Source organism: Macadamia integrifolia, chromosome 7, assembly GCF_013358625.1.
Source record: "Macadamia integrifolia cultivar HAES 741 chromosome 7, SCU_Mint_v3, whole genome shotgun sequence".
NCBI lineage: Eukaryota > Viridiplantae > Streptophyta > Magnoliopsida > Proteales > Proteaceae > Macadamia > Macadamia integrifolia.
Genome location: NC_056563.1, coordinates 32,522,749 through 32,535,476, shown reverse-complemented (window position 1 = coordinate 32,535,476; position 12,728 = coordinate 32,522,749). Strand labels below are relative to the sequence as shown.

General features: G+C 42.5%; 3 protein-coding genes across 3 annotated transcripts; 2 read left to right on the top strand and 1 right to left on the bottom strand.

The window, feature by feature from the left end:
- LOC122085048 (lysine-rich arabinogalactan protein 18-like) lies at nt 1-1,919 on the bottom strand. The gene is made up of 2 exons (XM_042653484.1): nt 1,207-1,919; nt 1-468 (listed from the first exon to the last, which is right to left on the bottom strand). Exons 1-2 carry the CDS (start codon nt 1,831-1,833, stop codon nt 391-393), a joined length of 705 nt encoding a protein of 234 aa, XP_042509418.1. The 5' UTR covers nt 1,834-1,919; the 3' UTR covers nt 1-390.
- A 1,381-nt stretch (nt 1,920-3,300) lies between these two features.
- LOC122083496 (upstream activation factor subunit UAF30-like) lies at nt 3,301-6,265 on the top strand. Its single transcript, XM_042651330.1, has 2 exons — nt 3,301-3,870; nt 5,714-6,265. Exons 1-2 carry the CDS (start codon nt 3,568-3,570, stop codon nt 5,831-5,833), a joined length of 423 nt encoding a protein of 140 aa, XP_042507264.1. The 5' UTR covers nt 3,301-3,567; the 3' UTR covers nt 5,834-6,265.
- A 3,260-nt stretch (nt 6,266-9,525) lies between these two features.
- On the top strand, nt 9,526-12,124 carry LOC122083640. The gene is made up of 2 exons (XM_042651509.1): nt 9,526-11,720; nt 11,812-12,124. Exons 1-2 carry the CDS (start codon nt 9,863-9,865, stop codon nt 11,937-11,939), a joined length of 1,986 nt encoding a protein of 661 aa, XP_042507443.1. The 5' UTR covers nt 9,526-9,862; the 3' UTR covers nt 11,940-12,124.
- Nucleotides 12,125-12,728: the final 604 nt, after the last annotated feature.

The following is a 12,728-nucleotide window of genomic DNA, read 5'->3' as shown; positions in this document are numbered from 1 at the left end:
TGGCTCCAATTATATATAGAATATATCAATAACCAAACAAAAAATAATATTCATTACATAAATTACACACCAATGCTCCAACTTTTCCATGCTCCAGGAAAAAAAAAAAAAGTTATCTGAAAGAATCCCATCCAAATGTGTAATGATCCACCCAACATATGATCTCCAAATAGCTCAGAAGCGTCCCCAACCAATCAATTATAATCAAATATGAAACTCCCCAACAAGAAAGAGAAAGGGAATAATGGAAGTCCGTAAATAGCAGGTCACATAGTGAAGAAGAAGAAGAAAAGTAGAAGTGGAAGATATACAACAAAAAAAGAGATAAAATGAGAAGATCTGGTTGATCTGCTGCTCTGCTGCTCTGCTGTCACTGCCTTCACCTCCCTACTACACAAGCAAAGCGCAGAGTAGAGCTCCTCCCAGCATCAACATGTTCTGTACGCCCCATATCTTCTCTACTCCATTCTGCAAAATTAATAAAGGAAGATATTATGGAACTAGCTCTAAACAGAACTGGGCCAGGCCAACAAGTCCAGGACCCGTCCAAAATTAGTACCTTAATTAAATGGAATAAAAAAATTCACATATAAACAAGGCCCCACAGTATCATATGTTCATGTGGGGTAAACACTAAACAGTATATCGTAAAAGCCAACAAGTTGCGGGGGGGACCGGGAACGTTAGAAGTAGGGCCCACTACTGAGGTCTTTCTTATTTATTGATTCTCTGGATCAAACCTTTACCACCTCGATGTTTGTGCTGACATTAAAGACATTTTGGCCTCTAACCCAACTCCACCAGCTGGCAAAGCGCTACGTACAGGTCACAAAGGTCACTGTGGGGCCTACGCTTCGACAGACCCTTTACCTACTTTCCAGCTGTAGGCCCTTCGCCCATAACTTAAGGTACGGGTACCCGATTAACCCGACGACCAGCATGATAAGCATCATAGAACACAATGCCATCTGCCCAACAACCTATCCTACGGCCTACGATGCCTGCTAGTGCTAGGTTTAAGATTCACGAGTCCTAAAAGTCTCCTGACTCGTGAGGACCTGAGCCCTGTTGTCCGTACACGATGGCACTGAAGGGACCCTACGCTAGGTGTCGATCTATCGGTGAAAAACCCAGCGCGTGATACTACGCTACGCGTGTGGTGAGATGCGTGAAAATGTATGTATAAAGCGTGGGAGGAACACGTACCGAATTCAGGTCCGCCGCTGGTCCGGGTGAAATGTCAGTGCTTGGCCCAGGAGCCTCGGTGGGCGGCGCAGGAGGGCTCACAGGCAGGGGAGACGGGGCCGGTGCGTGGTGCTTCGTCTTCTTCTTCTTCTTGGTTTTTTTCTTACTAGGCGCCGGTACGGGTGCAGGTACCTCCGCAGGTGGTGCCGACACAGGTGCTGCTGGGGGAACTGCTGGTGTTGACGCGGGAGCAATCGTAGGCGCCGCTACCGGGGGAGTCAATGTAGGCGAAGGTGATGGTGGAGAGCTCACCGGAACTGGAGAGGGCGGAGCGGTCACTGCCTTTGGTGAAGAAGCAGGTGTTGCAACTGGGGCTGGAACTTTGACTGTCGGTGGAGTGGCCTTGGGAGCTTGAGCTGGCGGAGATGAAGCTGCCTTCGTTGGGGCCGCTGTTGGTGTTGCCACCGGGGCTGGAGTTTTGGGCTTGGTAGGCGCTGTTGCAGCTGCGGGTGGTGAAGAAACTGGTGCAGCCGGAGTGGTGGGTTTTGCCGGTGTGGTAGTGGGCGCTGCTGCCGGGGCTTGACCGCCGACCCCAGCCACAGCAATGCAGATGAAGATCAGAGCACAGATGCTGCTGCTTCGATCCATTTTTGTTCTCGTAATTCAGGAATATACAATGAGAGAAAATGGAGAGAGATGAGCGTGAGAGCCTAGAGAAGAGAGAGTGACCATAAATAGAGGAAGTTGCTGAGAGACAAGGCTAGAGAGGTGAGAGCATTTCGTAAGGAAGTTTCAGTGTTTGGGGCCCACGCGGGGATAACAACCAAAAGAGGCCAACGAGATGAGAGTTGAGAGCATATGGGCTATCTGTCGCCTTAACGCAATCTGTGGTTGCCGGGCCCCACCGATCCATGTGACACCTTAATTATGAAATCTAATTACATATATGGTAAACCCCACATGGAAGAGTAAATGATTTTTAAAATATTAATTATATCTCTAGTCAAGTTTTTTTTCACCCACGGTCAATCAAGCACCTCTTTAATGTTATGGTTATGGGGTGGGTAAGAATAGTCGGTAAATGTTGACAGTATTACGTTGGTAAAAATTTGTCTATTCCTCCATACGTCGTCGCCTTCTATTCTTTTCGATACAGTCCTTCGCAGTAAATTCTTATCCCCTTGTCTTACCATTTGGGTGACCGATACATTGTCTGATCAAAATCAGCATCGGACGTGCCCTCGACACCAATCGTACGGTTTAAGATGAATCATGCCACATTTAGGGGGTTCGTATTGAAAGTTGTGGGTATTTCAGTATTTTTAGAGCAACCGTCAGGTGTGGGACCCGGTAGCTGTAAACACAAATAAAAAGGAGATTCGGTGTGACAAAGTGGTCCCTACTCTCGACAGAGACCTTTATTATTATCTCACACTCTCGGGTAGTAACGGGCAGCAGACAATGACACATGTGAAGAGCTGAACAGGTGTTTCGGGGAATTCAGATTTATGACCGACAGATTACAGCTCAGACGCTGCTGGTGGTGGTGGGGTCCAAAACTCTGGGTTTTCCCTTCTTTTTTATGGGTCTTTTATGGAAGGTGGGGTCAACAAAATTGGTTTAACGGTAACATTTTCATAATACATTAAGACGGCAGAGTAAACAAAATTGGTTTAACGGTCACATTTTCATATACTTGACGTGCGACCTTCACACATCTTGACATCCGACCGTTAGCCTATTTCGCTCCCGTCGTTTTCCCTAGTTGCCGCGTCGCCCAGACATTGACGTTCATGTCTATCTCTATATCATCACATTATGGGCAGAGATGGCATTTCCTAGAGGGAGGATAGACCGATAGAGAGAGACAGTAGCGCTGCCATAGGCTACGCCTCCGGAAAAAAAAAAAAAAAAAAAAAAAAAAGATTCGGCAATAAACTCATAACTGATTTTAGTATTTTTATTAACTAAAACTTCAATGAGTAATTTTGTAAAAAAAAATCCAAAAATAAGTAATAATGTAATTTCACTTGATTAATAACAAATCACAAAATGAACGACCCTTGATTATGTTGGATGATATATCTTCATCCTCTGCATTTCCCACCATGCGGTGCCACCACACCTCCTGCTTCTCTGTCAGACTCGGACTCTGGACTCTTCAGTGATTGGACTCTCTCCCTCTCACACAGGAGGTATCACAAGGCGGGTTCTGAGTTCTGAGTTCTCTGTTCTCAGTTCTCACTTTGGATTTCACACTTATCCACAAGCGCAATCACTCCATTGCTACCTTTCTACTCCCATAGCAGCAGCAAATCGATTATTCCCTTCTGCTTCTGTTGGAGGCCGAGTCCCAGAATACAAAACGGTAGAAAAAGGAGAATGGCAATGTCGTTGAGTTATTGTTGGTCGGGCTTTATTGGGGCCAAGTCCTCGTCGACTCTCCGGCTTGCGGCTCCTCCTCCTCCTCCTTCCCCCGCTACCATCTGCACGGTCCGTCTTGTCACCTCCGCTGCTGCTTCGTCGAAGCCTGCTTCTTCCTCGACGGGGAAGCGACAGCCTAGGGGCATCACCAAACCCAAGCCCATTTCTCCTGCAATGCAAGAGCTTCTCGGCGTCCCTGAGATACCTCGCACCCAAGCTCTCAAGCAGATTTGGGCTTACATCAAGAAGCACAATCTCCAGGTTCATCAAAACCCCACTCTTATCTCCTCTATCTATCTCCCAGTATAAAATTCCTTCTTCAATAATCTGAGTTGGCTTTCTGCTTGGCTAACACTGTTTATGCTCACTTGTTCGTTGTTGCTTCTTCTTTTTCAGTCTTACATTTTATTTGTTTGATTTGTTTATTGGGGTTAATCTTATGAGGGAAATATTAGTATGACTAGACAAAGTTCATGTTTTCCTGAGTCCCGACTACTTTTTTATCCAAAGGGCTACAAACCCTTAATACGTATCTGTGTTTTCTTTACTTTGCTGCGGCGAAACCAAATTTATAGTAAGGATTTTGTAAAGAACTTAATATGTGGGATCGGTAGCTGGATTGGACTCTGCTGATCCTGATTTTATTTGGCTGATAACAAGTTTAGCCGAGTTTGGATGGGGTTAGAAAATTGGGTGGTGGGTTTGGCCGATCTTGAGTTGATCCGGTTGATGGCCAATACCTGAAACCTTGTTCCCAACCCTTTGTCTTTCTCCAAATTTTCAGGTTCAATAATGAATCTGTCTGTCTTCCCCTTTGGATGATGGCACGAATATTATTGATGAAAAGTGGGAAGAAATTAGATGCCATACAGGACTATGTTCTCTTTGCCTAATCATGTTTGCACTAAGTTTAATAAAAGTGGAATTCAGAATAAATAGCATAAGAAGACCTTTCATCATTCGGTCCCCATGAAGATGTGTAATGCACGAACTCCTTGTTATCAAATTTTTACGAAGAAAATACTTAATTCCAAAAACTTATTGGAAAATATTTGTACACTGTAACATGTTTTTTGTTATAGGTTGGGGTGGGGTGGGGTGGGAACTTCTTATGCTCCCTGTGTAATACTGGTCTGAAAAACTATAGAAAATACTATACCCTGTTACATTTCTTTAATATTTGTTGCCGCAAAATTCTCATGCTTCCTAGTGGTATTTGAATGGTCCAATAAGGAATTGTTTCCTGGATGGCCCATTGGACTTAGGATGGCATTCATGTACTCTCTCCCATGAGGCATGTAAGATCGAACCCAAATTTTCTGAATAGGTATGGCCCAAGTGCCCTTTTCTCATGTCAAGTTTCAACTAAAACAGAATTCACCACAGAGCATAGTAAAGCTTGAGAATCCACTAAGAGTTTAAGAAAGTGAACTTTTGAAAAATAGTTGAAACAAATGGATGGCAGAAAATGTGAGGGGAAATGCCACAAATGGTTTTGGGAGGTGGGTTATGTGATTGAATTTGTTCTGAAGTTTCACACATGGCCAGTGCAGACCATACACTATCTACCCAACGGTTAGAATGGCCATATCACCCTTCCATTTGGCATAATTAGGTGAACTACACTGGAAGGCCATCCTATGCCGGCTATTGAAAGTACTTTTACTCTCAAGCCTCCTGAACATTTTTCTGAATCTGAAGATAACATAACATGTAATTCCTTTATACGGAATTCAATTTGGCATGCAGATTTTTATTTTTTTATTTTTTATTTTTTTGCTGCAAAGGGTGTTTTGGAATATTTTATGATGGCATAAATATCATTCAAAATTTCTAGAGGGGCCCCCAACCATGATTGGATGTCCTGTATTTTGTTCTGAATGAAAAAAATCCAACAAAACTTGAACTCTTTTGCCTGAAAAACTGAAGACACCCAATTAGATGCTAGTGGTCCTCAAAATAAAGGAACCTGTGGCCCAAAAACATTGCACAAATATCACAATTTATATTTCACTCTGTAGCTTTGACGAGGATGAGTTTGCTATCAAATTTAGTACTGATTTTTCTTCTCCCCTCCCCTTTCTCCTCGTGTTTGGTTTTCTAGGATCCGGAGAACAAGAAGATCATAGTGTGTGATGAGAAGCTGAAGAACATATTTGGTGGGAGGGAGCATGTTGGGTTTCTTGAGATCTCTGGACTGATAACTCCTCACTTCATCAAGTGAAAGTCTGATTGTTAGTCAGGAAAAATGAAAAAAGAAGGGAAAAAAAGAGAGGTGAAAGTCAACTTCTCTGGGAGAAGACAATCAGGAAGGAAACAGGAAACTGTTTTTGTACATTGGAAATTTCTGTTTAGTTGATCATACACTGAAAAACATGTACCCAGTCACCCTAGTGCTTCTTCATACAACATTGTAGGTCTTTAGGAAGTAGAATTGCGTGCATTGAGCATTGATATCTCAAACTTGCATAAGGCTTGGTAGAGTTTTATTTGTCATCCTCTTAAGGAAACTAACTTATGAAATGCAACATGCTTTGTCATGGCGGATTATCTGTACAAAATCTCTAGCTTTGGAGGAATCAGGTTCCGTACTTTATGTTTATTGGCAATTGATTATAATGTATTAGTTGTGCTTAATATTATTGTTTTTTACTGATATGATTTTACTCCTCTGAGCATTCAGGAGATTACTTTTTTCTTTTTTCCTGGTATGTTTTTACAATAGATCAGATCTATCTTTTGCTCAGGGGAGATATGTTTGTGAAACATGTCCATTTATTGGTTCTACCAGTCAATGTCCCAAAAATGGTGGTTGTTATGAAGTAGTTATGGAAGGCACTGAATCAATTCGACCTTTTATGTTATCTAAACTGTTTTTTGAGTCATCATGGAGCGAGGGTGGATTTTTTTTCATTATAATATAAAATAAACGAAACCAGACATAATAGGAACAGGTCATAGGGTATACGGTATACCAGAGTGGTGTTATCATATTGGACACAGAAAATCCAATCTTAACATACACATGCACATCGGATTCACTAAGTTTTATGTCCTTATGCAGCTTCTGCTAGGGAAATCCTCACTTCGCTATTAAATCCTCTCTTTTTCCTGTCCAAGGCCGCATTGTCCCTGAGCAAATATTTTAGACAAATATTTACCATGTTGCCCCAGACATTGAAGGGCAGATTAACAACCAGTGCAAAGAAATTCTCTGTGCTACACCATAGATCAACCCATGCAAGATAATAATGGGTGTCATTCTTCAGTTGGGTGGGGATGCAGGGATGTTTGCAACCCTTCTCAGGGGCACACTTCGGACAGTGTTGGAGAGTAAGCCAAGATTATAGGCAATGTCAGCTGCAATGCAAGCCACCGCAGAGACATTGCATGGTGCTGACAAGTGATGGAGCATAAAACCAACCAAACAAACAATTAATCAGCTCCGTTTGAATGATGTGGGATTTTACTCTTGCTACCAGGAACCCTGACTAGCAATACCTACTGAAACATGTAGCTATGGGGAACAGATTCAAAGAGAATTGTCTATATCTTGAATCAAGGCTCTATGGAAACTTGGCATGCGGTCATCTCTGTGTCTAGATATACAAGATTTTTCCCTGTGTTTTAAGTCATTCATGTTGGTCAATGTCCCTAGATTGTTGTTGAGAGAGGGTCACAGCCTTGCTTGTTGGTCATTGTGATTTTTGGAAGGGTGATGATGCATGGGTCAATTCTCCTCCTCTTTGTTAGAGTTTAGACTGACAAGTCTGTTCTAGTGAGTCCTTGCTCAGTCCACCTTTCTCAGTTCATCTATAATAAAGTGAAATGCGCTTGTTTGAACTTCGAATAGCCGCCCCCCACCGCAGCCCCCCCCACCCCAAAAAAAAAAAATCTGCAATATGGGTCCTACACTCCTACTTATAGATTTGGCTCTGGCAGTTGTTGCCTCTGCTAGCACTTCGTTAGCTAGCTAGTTACCTATCTATTCATTATCTCTACCTCAGTTGTTGACTACACTTGGACAGCTGAGGACCCCAACATATGCTCTAAACCAGGTCAAATTTTGTGGCCTCTTCTTGAATGATAATTGATGCAAATTGTGAAAGTTAAGCTCTTAAAAAACCCACGCATATATATAAAGAAAGCACAACTATGCCTGGTATGATCAACAAGGGCTATTCAGTATTAGTTTAGTTGCAGAAGTTTTGATGTGATTAGCGAATATGAATAGCTTCTATTCCAATTGCGGCTCTACGTTGCTACCAATAGGCATTGCAAGAACAGGGGTGGAGGGGTGTAGTACATACAAGCATGTGATGCATCATCACTGTCAGTGGGATTTGGACACTCTCTGTAGTCAGATTAGGTGCATGGGTCGCTTTCACCCCCCAAAAAAGAAGAGACCCTTCCGGGTTCCTTGCGCATGCTGCAAGTGCAAATGGACTACTTTTAGTTAAAAAAGGGAATTAGGCATTTGAGTTACTTGAGTTCTTATGTTGAAACAGAGAGACTAAGAAGAGATTTTCTGGGTTTTCTTTCAAATGATCACAATCATACTCATCCCCCGAGGACATCTGTGCTTAGACATGGTAACTAAACTATATATCATCATCATCATCCATGACTTTTGAAAAGAAAGCAAACAAGTGACAGCAGCTCAGGGAGGCAGCATTTGCTTTTACTAAAGAAGACTTGAAAACCTGTTTTAATATTAGTTCTAAGCCATTGGTATCCATGGTATTGGTAGCCGCATTTTCTTGAGACCAACCCACTCTGTACGGAGTATCTATCTCTCATCTTCTGCTCTGAGTTGGAATTTGCAGGCAACATGAGTAGAGACTAGAGTGGTGTGTACCTCTTTAATATATTGTAAAGACTTCGAGCACAGAAGGTCCTCTGTGTTCAGTGTTTGGGTGGATTTCAGAGGGAATTATAGTCTACAAAGGGTTCTTAAATTTCTTGAGACAAGATCCGACAAGAAACCGTTTCTCACCCAAGAATTGGGCCACCTCTCTGTACGATTTTTAGGAGGAGGTTCTCTGGTTGGAAAGATGAAACAACACAACTCTAGGTGGGGGGATGAACTCAAAATAGCAATCTAGTGTGGGCTGTTAATTAACTAGCACAAAAACCAATTAGATAAGAAAATTCCCTCTTTTTCCTATACACACTTTCATCAATTTCATATGTGATTTCTCCATGATTCCATATTCATGTCTTCCCATTTTGTTTCCACCTTTCCCCCCTTCCTTTATAAGTAACCCACGGCTCTAAAGATGGGTATCGTATCGGCACATTGGTTGATCCATATGGGAATCGCGGAGGCTGATACCAATACAGATTCGGGTGGTTTTATCCAGGGATAACCGTATCAACTTGTCAGAAAATCAGGATTGGTAATCATGAATAGGGCGATTCAGATCATTGAAACCTGTCTATGAGGACCTCCTTAGTACCCATCTCTTGGTTTGCAGGTTTCTTACATTTATGATGTGGGAAGCACTCCCAAAAGATGCAAGAGCCAAAATAAAGCTAAAAAAGCTAGACAAGCCATGTCTTTCTCAAAACAATAAAGGCTCTGGCTCTTTGGACGTAAACTTAAAAGATGAACAATAGAAGCATTGTTGAGCTTTGAATAAATTTGAAGCTTTTAAAGCCTCTTGGCATCATGATTGAGAAAAAGGAGCAAAACAGCTACCTGTTTGAGTTGGTTTTAAGCTGTCCTTTACCAATAGATAGGAAAATTTGAAACTTATGGAAATGGAAAGGACTTTGGGTCATGAAAAGTAGATTTCTCTCTCCTCTTTCCGTGGGTTTCTTTTCTCTGGGCATAAAGCCATCAACCAAGAGTGCATAAAGTCTTAAATATCAATTGGGATTCTCTCTCCCCTAACAATAAACAAGAGCTCTCTGTACCCAAAAAAACAAAACAAGAGCTCTCAACTTCTTCTTTTTTTTATTTGTTTTCTTGTTATAAAAGGTTCATTCAATTGTTCAACAAATGATAAGGACATGAAATCTCTCATGCGGTTCTAGGTGTTGCTTCTCCATCTCCAGAGTCCACCACTCCACCCTCTCCATTATCCCACCAATATCGAATCTTTCTACCTTTTTCTATCCTAAAACTCAAAATCTAAACAAAGAGCTTTAACAGGTTCTACAGATTCTAGAGAGCCCCACCCACATTCAAAACAATCAAGGCCCTCCTCCTTCGACGACTACAATTCAGAAACTTCCAGTGACAACAGCCATGAATTTGCAGCAAGAAAAGATTAACAAGAAGAAAACCACGACCCACAAGGATGCTAATCTAACATGTACCAAACCCTGTTGTTTCTTCTGCACCATGAAGGAGCCAGAACCACCTCTCAGAACAGCTGGGATCGCCAAATGCTTCAAAGAAATCCCTCGCAGAGACGACCAAGAACACATTCTGGTGCTAAGTGGGCTCTGGAATCTCGCCATGACTCAACCTGACGATCCTGAATTCCCATCTCTCGGCATCTTCGAATGTATGGCTAGCCTAATCAACAAAGGCATCAAAGACCATGACTGGCTTCTCAGAGACCAGAACATCTATATCCCTTACTACGCTGCCCACATCATCGGTTCCTACACCATGAACAAGGCTGAGTTCGCTGAGAAAGCCGTGAAATCAGGAGTAATTCCACCATTGATGGAGCTTCTGAGAGGAAAGATCAGTTGGGTTGAACAGAGGGTCGCTGTGCGCGCGCTTGGTCATCTCGCCAGTTACGAGAGGACCTTCAACGCGGTTGCCGAACGCGAAGAAGAGACTGTGAACCTCACCATGCACATAGCCTCCAGTTGCCTTGATTCTGTGTACGTCAATTTCATCAGATTCAAGGAGAAGAAGAGGTCCAAGTACCAAAGCGACTTGCTTACAAGAGGCGTTGGTGGATTTGATATGGAGAATCGGAAAGCAGAGGAATGGGTTAGCCAGCTTCAATGTTGGTGTCTCTATCTCCTAAATTGCTTTGCTTGCAAACAGAGGTCTTTGAATCTGATCTGCAAACCTGGGTTCTTGAAGGAATTGTGCCGAATGTGGGGTGGGCTTGTAAACCATAGCTCTCCTGCTGGAGTTGGACTGATAAGAATCCTCTGTTACAGCGAAACAGGGAGAAAAAGCGTTGCAGAGTCCAAGGAAGTCATGGAGAGCCTCTGTAATATTTCGAGATCATCAGATAAATGGCAGTACATGGGAATCGACTGTCTCCTGCTTCTAATCAAGGACCCAGTTACGAGGCACAGAGCCATGGAGATTGCGACTACGTATCTGGCCGATTTGGTTGAGCTTGGAAACCTTGGGGGAAGAGAAGAAGTAGGAGACGCAATCACAGAAGCACTGCTGTTACACTACAGTGAGGAGAAGAAATCAAAATTCAAGAAGAACAGAGTTGTCGAAAAAGCATTAAAGGAGATACGGGATTTGAAAGTAGAGAGGAGAAAGAGAGAGAAAGTGCTTTCGGATGCAGAAATGCAGAAGAGAATTGCTTTAGTGGGTCTGTTAAAGCAACAAGGAAACGAGAGGTTCTGGTGTGGCGACATCGAAAAAGCAATTATCAAGTACTCAGAAGCTCTGGAGCTGTGCCCATTAAAGATAAGAAAGGAAAGAATCGTTCTTTATAGCAACAGAGCCCAGTGCCATCTGCTACTGAGAGACCCTGAAGCAGCCATCAGCGATTCTACTCGAGCTCTCAGCTTGTCTAGGCCTGCAAATTCTCACGGTAAGAGTCTATGGAGGAGGTCTCAAGCCTACGACATGAAAGAAGGGTTGGCCAAGGAGAGCTTGTTGGACTCCATCGTCTTCGTGAACGGCTGCTGCATCACGTCTATGGAGACGAAGCGAATCAAGGTTCCGTATTACGCCGTTCGTATGATCAACAAACAAATGAATGCCACGTGGCTTTTCGCCGACGCAAGTTTTAGGAGGTCGAGGTCGAGGTCGAGGTCGAGGTCGAGGTCGATGTCAAACAAACCAGGCCACAGTAAAGGAGTAGTGAATAAAGAGTACTCTGAGCCTGAGGCTTCCTCCGATGACGATGATGAGATGATCATGAAGGGGACTATGGGCCCCACTTTTACCAAAGGTTAAAAAAAAAATGTCGTTAAGCATCGTTGGATTTGGATCTTTGTCTCTGTGGTTGACCGTGTTATTTTTTTGACTTTTTATCTATTCAGGTCTGTCAACGATAGTGGAAGAGCCGTTGGTTGCAAAAGCACTGTGGAGTGAAAAGCTGAAAACCAAAACAAGAAGGCGCAGGAAGAAGCAGTCTTCGACCGCTTGGAAAACCCAAAATCAAGACTGATACTGTGACACAGAGAAAGGGTTTAGGAAAAATGATGAGATGTTAGATATAGAAGACGTGTTAAGGAGTAAATCTGCGATTATTTAGTAGTAAAATCTTATTAGTGGTTGTAAATTGTAATGGCATCTCTAATTTTAGGGTAGAATCTAATTAGTGAATGTAATGGCTTCTCTGCTTCTCTGGTACATTTTGTTTTTCCTCTCTCTCTCTCTCTCAAAAAAAAAAAAAAATGAATAACAAGTGAATAACAATGAAACTTAGGTTTCTCCTCATGCAACTGGATTGGGCATAGGAGAATCTATAAAGCAAGGAAGAGACGTGGACATAATTTGGACTGATCTGGAAGAACTTGAACATCTAATGAAGTCGAACCGTCTTTTGAAGTGGCCATAGACCACATTATCGAGTAGAATTAAATTGGATAGCTACCTCTCTAAACCTTCCTTTTGTGTAAAAAATGATGACCTTGTCCAACTTCTTAAGAGGTTTGCATATAAGGCTATGGATCATAGAACTAGGATCTCATATGAGAACTTATCTATTAGCATTTTGATTAATATGTAATGTTCTTGGTTTTCTTCGGAAAAAAAAAAAACTGGATTGGGCTAGTGATGTATAGGATTCAGCTCATCTCCAATGACGTTGGGCCTTCATTGATTACGCAAGAGCTGAAAGGGCTAGGACACGTATCCTCACATTTGCCAACACCTAGGGATGTAAATCTAAGCCCTCCCAATCCTTGGATGAATCGCTGGTGTTGGAGACTATCTCTTTTACTATTGTATATCA